The 8,879-nt window shown below is 40.2% G+C and overlaps 1 protein-coding gene across 3 annotated transcripts in view; it reads left to right on the top strand.

Annotated features, from left to right (window-relative positions):
* The first annotated feature begins 824 nt into the window (after nucleotides 1–824).
* Nucleotides 825–8,879, top strand: part of LOC146624002 (glutamate receptor 3) — a 74,456-nt gene continuing 66,401 nt past the window's right edge. For all 3 annotated transcript variants that reach the window (XM_085363584.1, XM_085363583.1, XM_085363582.1), the window contains exons 1-2: nucleotides 825–912; nucleotides 1,385–1,543. In XM_085363584.1, coding sequence (XP_085219710.1) covers nucleotides 825–912; nucleotides 1,385–1,543 — 247 coding nt within the window. The remainder of the gene's footprint in view (nucleotides 913–1,384; nucleotides 1,544–8,879) is intronic.

Here is an 8,879-nt window from a genome sequence, read left to right as displayed (position 1 = left end):
GATAAATCAGAGCATTAGTGCCCACAGTTACTGTTCCTGCTCTCAAACACCTGCAGGGGACAGCCTCGGATTATGCTGCTATTGTGCTGGACTAATGCTGCATGCATACTCCCACACATGTGAACACAATAGGAAGGGATACCATAGATGGATAGATAGCGTGCTTATACATGGCCTGTATGCAGACACACACAGCACATGCACACATGCACAAGTCAGCAATATACTGGTGATCCATACAGACCGCATGTCAGTGTGTGCACACCTACACACACGCACACACACACCAAAGCCAGTAGACACTGCACCGCCTCACACACCAACTCTGCAGTGACGCGCGGAGGAAGACGGGAGGCCGCTCTTATTATAATTCAACGTCAGACCAAGTTTGATAAACGTCTACCCCCCACCCCAACCCCCCGACACCCCGGCTCCCCTCCCTCCCCATCTGTCTTTCCCTCCCCTCTTTCACTCTCCCTGGCCCATTTCAGTGGTCTTTATTCACAGTAGGGACCCGTAGATCCGCTTTCTCTCCCCCCCCCCCTCTCTCTCCTCCACCACCACCACCTCCATCTTTGAGATAAAACACTGGCTTTAGATTTCCAGCAGCAGCAGCAGCAGCAGCAGCAGAGGGCTGGCGCTGCAGTTGCGCTGGCACAAATTCAACGTGGGTGCACACAGTGAGTGAGAGAGTGAGAGAGAAAGAGAGAGAGACCTGCCGCATCTTGTGGATTTCTTTGCGAACAAGCCCGTGTACATGGTTCTCCCTGTTTCTTTCTCTCTGTCACACACAGACCAGGAGCTGATTCCAGTTTTCGGAGAAAATGTGGCATCGCACAATAGCGGTAGTCCTTTTTTTACTCAATTCTTTGGGGCACTCGCTGGCAGGCTTTCCAAACCAAATCAACATCGGTAAGTTCAATGGGATGCACTGACTACATATTCATTTTAAAAACATTTACCACAGTCTAAAATAGGACACCACTCTTTAAGTTTCAATTAGTCACTGCTTGAGGTTTTATTTTTGTTGTTGTTGTTTGTTTGTTTTTTGCTTAATTCGTTGCCAACTTCACTTCTTACCAACCCAAACTGGGATTTTGCGCGTCTTTGTGGGCGGTTTGTTAAAAAAAATGAATTTATATAATTTTGTCAAAATGAGAATTATGGCGCATTATTTAGTGTGACAATGTATTACACATTTTTTTCTTGTTTTTTTTTTTCTTCCATTGAAATTAACTTACGTACGAGCCTCTGATATAATGCGATCACGCAGTCAGCCTGCCGTCCTTTTTAGTGGGATTCGAGATAGAGCAAACGCAGGGTTATGCATGCTGGGGATGGACTAATTAAAGCGCTGTCTTATGTGACATTTTGTTTCCCGTAGGCGGACTGTTCATGCGCTCCACAGTGCAGGAACACAGCGCCTTCAGGTTTGCTGTCCAGCTGTATAACACCAACCAGAATGTGACAGAGAAACCCTTCCACCTCAATTACAATGTTGACAACCTGGAGTCCTCCAACAGTTTCTCCGTCACACATGCCTGTGAGTAGTTCTGCACTGTACCACTGCCTTTCTCTGCACAAGAACAATAAGAAACATTCCTGTTTTAGTACTATTTTTTTTCTCAGGTTGGAATAAAAAGTGCTGCAAGTTCAAGGCTAAAAAAACCAAAACACGCAAACAGTCAAACACATGCGGAGTACATCAAATCATTTTTGCTCTAATAGTCTCGTTGATAGGCCATTCCAAAAAAAGGACACAGATGTTTATGAGCTGGAAATGGCGTATGAATAAACACAGACACCTGCCAAATGTCTGGCTTAATACTCAAACTCCTCAGTCATAGCATCCAAAATTCACCAGCTGGATTATGGAGCTTGATGGCCCGTAATTAGCCAAACGGATTTTTTTTTAATTTAGTCATTCCAGAGAAGCTGATGAGCAGAACTTGGATGAATGTGCTCAAAAGTGCACAGGAAACCCCCCCAAAAAAAACACTGCCACCGTGTTTGTTGGAGTATAGGATGAAAATTAAAATGTTGTGACTGTAAAACAAAAAGTTGTGGAATCAGACAAATAGAATTGAAAACACAAAAAAGATGAGATGTATTTACAAAGGTGAATAAGGAGACATCACTTTACAGGAGTTTAACAATGTTGACACATTCTCTGTTTATCCATGTGCAGGTATACCCCTTTGCAAACTCACCCATCCCACCCCATTAATGTTCAGGGGAGTTTGAATGTCACTTGTCCTTTTATAGCGGCTTTAAATATCACATTAGTGTGTACTAGCTTTATAGTGCTGCAGACTCTTCTATCTTCTCTAAATAGCCCACAGTATCAGCTATAACATTTGCTAATCCATGTAGTCATCTCTGCAAACATGATGCACTCAATAGTAAGCTGCAAAGTGTAAGAATGTCTCATATTTGGTCTACCAGTCCCTCAACTGCCATGTAGGGCACCGAGTTCTGTCTGGAGAATTAATTTGTTATCTTTTGTCTCACCAACTTTGCTTCACACATCACGGTTGAGGATCAGCTGCAGCTCTCCAAACTCTGTCAGCTGCCTTAGAGATGTCTGAGGAACCTAATAAAGTGAGAGTAGAGCTTAAAAAAAGAAAAGAAAAAGAAAGGGCACGAACACAACTACGTCCCAGGCTCTCAATCATATTAAATGCTGTTGAGGTCATGTGGTTGGTGGTGAGCGTTAGCAGCTCTCACCGACGACCAGATTGGAGCAGCCTTGAGGAGAAGCTGCAGGCGGATGCAGGTTTACACACATTCACACACTCACACCTTGACACTGCCCGGTTTGACTACAACCTTGCACTGTCAACTGCTGAGCAATTACACTGAAGCAGCTGTGGGGTCAGTGCTCAGCTCAAGGGCACTTCAGCAGTCGCTGTGGAGGAAGAGATGAATATTACACCCTCGGCTTGTCCGGATCAGGGCTAAAGCACAAACTGCAAAGAGTTTGTCCACAGCCGCAACTGACTTTGACTAAATCTGAACCCATTGTTTTTGAAAGAAGCTTAAGGCTTTTCTTAAAGGATAAGAAGAAAAAGAAAGCTGATAATCAGGAGGATTAATTTCAGCCAGATAAGCTGATGCAAGCTTAGCTCAGTACTCTCTTGTTGAAAAAAGACCAGTTAGCAGCTCATTATGCAGACCAGCCAGGCCAGTTTGTGACTAAGGAATTTGCTTGAAAATGCACCAAACTACACAATTCTTATTATAGTAGTCTGGATTGCATAATGCCCCGCTTGCCTGGCAGGTGTCGATGTAGCAAATGAATGTGATGATTATGATTTGACACATTTCTATTTTGGCAAGAATTACACATTAGTCATAGCTGTGCTTTCCTACAGAAAGCCTTGTCAATTTTGATAATATTAGCAAGTGCTGATATGACTGAGATTTAAAATCTGCTCATTTCTTGTGATCCTTGAGACCGTCTACATAGTTCCCTCTTTAAATAAAACAATTGAAAGATAAAAAGGAACAGAGCAATTACTTTTTGCTTTCATCACTTGTTGTGTTTGCTTTGATTCTGAGTGGTTAAAAAAAAGCAGGACAACACTAGAGACCTCCATCTAGGTCAGTCTGTAACAACCATCGCAAATTCCTAATGGCAAATGTCTCTGTTATTGGCAGTGTGGAACAATAGGTGGAAATCTGTAGTCCAGCAATAGTGTGTGTGCCTGTTTGCTATCCAGTATGGAAAAATCAATTCTCACCAAGCGCTCTTTTTCCTTGTTTTTACCCTCCTCGCTAATATATGACTGATTTTCCAACTGTCCCGAATCGCACATTTGCTGCTTACATTGCAGATATGAAAGTTAACAAACAACAAAACTTGTAAACATCCAATGGTCGATTGCAGCAAACAATTTCCAGCCATTGCAACTTGACTGAATTGATTCCAACAAAGAGAACCTCACTGTGCTGTTGTGTTTATTATCTCACCCAATTTGTGGCTGGAGTGAAGCTGCAGGATGTATTGATGTGACACCTTGCCGCAGGCCAGGACTGATTGTGTGCATAAATGCAGAAATGGGAAGGTTATATCCATTAAGACTGAGGTCAGGGCAGGGATAACAGACAGTGGAGACAGACCTGATAGCTTGGCTGGGTAATAAGAGGAGAGTTAAGCTAAATGAGTGTGGGGATTATACTTTCTGCATGTGGTGACAGGCAAGCATTTATTTAACGTTTAATCAATTGAAGTGTTTAGCCTTTCCCTAACTCGCAGTAATTAACACGAGTGTTAAATGCGTGTGAATGAAGAGACATTTCTGAGTGATCCGTAAAAAGCGCATTTTGTGCTTCTGCACCAACAGCATACATTTTTAAGACTGCATTGTTAAAAAAAACTTTGATTAAGCTGTCAATATTTCACTGTATTTCTTATTAGGAGTGTTTATTGTGGCTAGTTATCCTTCCTCTGCTATGACTCAACCAGTGTGATGCTGCTCAGACAGAGGCTAATGTAAGAGCACTTCAGTGTGTAGGCAATGTACAGTTCCACTAATGCGCCACAGACCAGTTCATGCAGCCAGATCTCCTCCTCCTCCTGCTCTTCTTTTTCTTCTGCATTGTTGATGCTGCAGTGAATACTTTGACTCACCAAATCCAAATTGGGATATTTTACTTTTGTAAACTGGTATTAACAATAAGCGTGATATTTAAAGAGCTAAATATTGATGTTGGGTTAATAATGCACACATAATATTGTATATGTCTCTGTAATTGCTCTCATTTCTCATTGACATGTTAAATCGAATTAATTTGCTAAATGTGAGTAATGACATTATAATCATTTCTTTTCAAATTTCATACAGATGTCGTGATAATATTGTTATCTTGAATTGTGTCTTAGATGTTTTTCCTTCCTACTGTGGGTCATTACCTTACAATAGAAACTGCCTTGAGGCGACTGCTGTTGTAATGCGACACCATACAAATAAAACTGATTAGGACTGAGAATTAGAATTCTTTTAGCCACATTAATCATGTAGGGAAATACCATTAGTATTATTTCAATGTCTCAAGTGCATGTTTATTCATAAAATGCCTTAAAATGTTCACTTGTTTCTTTTTAGTTAACATGTTTGATTTTAAAATGTTTTTAAATAACATTTCAAGCACCAATGTTGCTATTTTTTACCCTGTCTACTTATGTAGATTATGCACTCTAACTTGATTGTTAAGGCAGGATCTATTTTTGAAACAAGTCAGACTTTGATCTACTTTCCAATTTAGAAGGCTATACCAGGAAGAGAACGTCAAATCACAGCAAACCTTATTCATTTATAGTAATGACTGTTTTAGTTTAATTGAATTCAGCTTTTATATATTGTTTTATAGTAACTAGTAATCCATCCCTTATTTATTCCACTACTTGTTCCAACACACTCTGCACTCTCGCACTATAAATGTGCTGCACATGTTGTCAGTTTGGTCTGCTGTCTACTTTGTTCACTGATAGCAAAGAAACAGCCAGGCCAGTGTGTGTTCAAATACTTTGACAATAAAGCTGATTTTGATTCCTTATTTACATGACACCAAATCACAAGTCACTGCTTTATATAGTAATCCAACGATAGCCTGTGAGCAAGCACTTAGTGACAGCAGGAAAGAAGGACTCCCTCTAACAGGAAACAAACCTCAGCAGAACCAGGCTCAGGGAAGGGCTGTGACTGGTCAGTGGTAAGGGGAAAAATAAGAGAAAGAGGAGATCACAGTGAGACTGGACATGGGCATTTGGCATAGTTTTATTAGTCTATGTAACTGGGAGGAAAATATTTATATTGTTCTTTCTCTTTACTCAAAAACATCTTTAGAGTTTGAGCTCCATCAGGCTGTTTTTGTACCTGTGAAAGTACTTAATGGCTACATGCGGTTTGGTAAGATAAACATATTCAGATGATACTGTAGTGGGCGTCAGTAGCTCAGGAGGTAGAGCAGGCCATCTACTAATCAGAAGACTGGTGGTTTAATCCATGGCTACTCCAGTCTGCATGCCAAGTATCCTCAGGCAAATAATAAATATTATAAAGTTTGTATCTGTCTTGTTTGAAACTTGTATGAAAAGCATACAAGAGTGAAAACAGATATAAGATCCCTTGAAAAATTATATAATGAAACTTGTATGTTTTGGATACTTACTAAAACAATATATGAAAGTAATGAGAAAGTGGCCACTTTCATGTGTAAATCATATAAGTTTTTACTATTTCTTTTCCATATGGGAAGATACTAGCCCCAAGTTGCTCTCCAATGCATCCGTTGGAGTGTGAAAGTTAGATAGAATGCACTTAAGCATATAAAAAGTGCTTGGGTGAATGAGGGATGTTGTATAAAGTGTGTAGAAAAGAATCAGTCCACCTTAAATTCCCATTTACTATAGTGCAGTTCATTTGAAATTTATATCCAAGTGTTTACTTGGAACGTTTTGCGACATTAAAAGCTGTTATTTAAAACATAGTAAAATGTATTAAATTGGCTTCATCTGTACCTGTAGAGACCTTGTATTTTCTTATACAGGATGAGGAGGGAGAGCAGGGGAGGAACAACAGCACACAACTTCTAGTGTTTATTTCGAATAGAAAGGATCACCTGGTGTGAAAGTCACCTTGTTCTAAGTTGGGTATGTGTTCTGAAGGATTATAATAGTAGGAGCTCTGCAATACAAGGGATAATTCACAGATGTGGGATCTATGCTTGTTTGACTTCTTTCCTGAAGTTTAAAGTTTGATGAAAAGATCAGTACTATTTTCATGTTTGTAGAGTAAAGCTTTGAGCTTGAGCTTAGCACGAACATTGTATATATATCTTGCTTTATTAATTCATAAAAAAAGTAAAAACAACACATGTGTTTTTTTTTTCTTGGCTAGACATGGAAACTTTCTGTAGATTTGTTATGTCCATGGAGCTGCAAGGCTACAAATGAAAACATATTTCAGTTTGGATCACTATAGGCAAAAGAAGATTGATATTTCTAAACACAGTTATTTATACTGGAACTGGGCAGGCATTGGTGACGACAGCTATGAGATTTAGTAAGTCAGAGAAAACAGAAATGGAGGAGCTGGGGTGGAGGTGGGTTGCAAAGCAGCTTGCAGACGTGGAACAATTGTGGGCAGATGGAAGCACCCGAATCGCCCTGCACTGGGTGTGCAGGGCAGTGCAGGGCAGTGCAGCATGCAGTGTGGTAATACATCATATGAAGGGGAATGAGCCTGACTCTTCAGCTTGTCTGATCTGATGCCATATTTGATTAATTAATTATTGAGCAGCATACATGCTACCCGTGCTAAACCGAGCACAGCTAGCTGTGCCCCCCCGCTTCCAATCTTTGTGTAGCTGAAGTTATCAGAGCATTATATGTTTTAAACATTTGGCACAAATCTTTTCTTTTCTTTTTTTAAGTTACTATAGCAAAACAAACGTGCTGCAATGTGAGCAAGCAATACAAAACAATCTTCATCATAACTCTGAGAACTCATTTAAACAGACAAGTCATGGATGATGCACGAGCATCAGAGACAGGGTTGTCAAATCATTTGGCCCGAGGGTGAGCGTGCTTCATGATAATTACTATGTTAAGCCATACTCTGCATAGATATAATTAATGTTTATAGAAACAGGTTTTTTTGTTTTTTTTTTAAATATAGCAGTGAGGTCACTGATCCTCTGAGGACAAAGCATTCCACTCTTGGCTTCAAAGCTTCATTGTGAAATTCTGAATTCAATTATTAAAACTTCACCATGAAAAACACACTCACCACATTTGCTTACATATTTGGCCAGTCAGATGTTTGTGTCTGAAAGCTTTAAATGGAATCTCTCGGTTTGGGAGCCCTTGAACAAAAAAGAGACACTTAGCCAAAAGCATGTCCTTTTATCACGATGCACTGATAAAAATATCTGAGTTACTGCTACTGCAGCCAGAGTCCTGTCAGTTTGGATGACCTGTGCCAAGTTGACAAGTACTCATCGTCAGATTTGTCATGGCATTTTCATGCCATTTATAATGTCTTTAGGAAGATTTTATCTAACTAAAGAGGCATTTCAGGTGCATACAATATGGTTTTCTAAGCACTTTCACTCACATGAATAGTTTAAATCTTAGTTTAATAAGAGCTTTCAGGGTCCTTTGCTGTGGGGCAAGACATGAGTCATGGTCCATCATGCAGCACAAATGCATTAGGTTTCTATTGAACGAGGGAGTGCTAATGCTAAATAACTACAATAGAGGCATTTAAATATCAGTAGACTGAATGCATACCTGCCAATCATTTGAAAAGAGCAATAAGTATTCAGCCGAATGAGCTCGGCACGATCGTAAGAAATAATCTTATTTGTTGTTTTGCTCAAACTTAGTCAGTCGACCGTGGCCGGTCATAATGCTGCGAAATGGCAGAACAGTGCCGGATAGCTCTGGGGGCAAGCCACTGGAGATGTGCAGTTAGTCTTTCATCCTGTGCATCAGAATGTGCTTACATGTCAGCGCTGTAACACAGCGACGGTGATCACTACTGACAAGCTACAGTGACGCTGCAGCAGTTTGTTGCAGCCTTACACAACGTCCTTCAGCATGGCTACCTCTGAAATCTCTGCCGTTATTCGTTAAATGTTACCTGAAATTATTCAAGGACAACAAGCTGTGCGCGTCACAGAATAATGCACAAGAAAACCAAAGATGCCAGCGGGGCAGTGAATAATTTAGAGAAGCTGCTTTCATGAATTTGTTTAGTTGTATGAGCGTTCAGTCTTGAAGGTAAAGAGGGGAAAAAAATCATATCTTTTCTCCAGTGTTTCTGTGTTTTTTAAACAAGAAAGAATTTGCGGCCCATTTGTTTTCTATTTAT

Source organism: Diplotaxodon limnothrissa, linkage group LG10 (genome assembly GCF_057381915.1).
Source record: "Diplotaxodon limnothrissa isolate DT_005_m linkage group LG10, D_limnothrissa_male_GT1.1, whole genome shotgun sequence".
Taxonomy (NCBI): Eukaryota; Metazoa; Chordata; class Actinopteri; order Cichliformes; family Cichlidae; genus Diplotaxodon; species Diplotaxodon limnothrissa.
The sequence above is the reverse complement of the archived record's forward strand: the minus strand, read 5'-3'. Positions and strand labels throughout refer to the sequence as shown.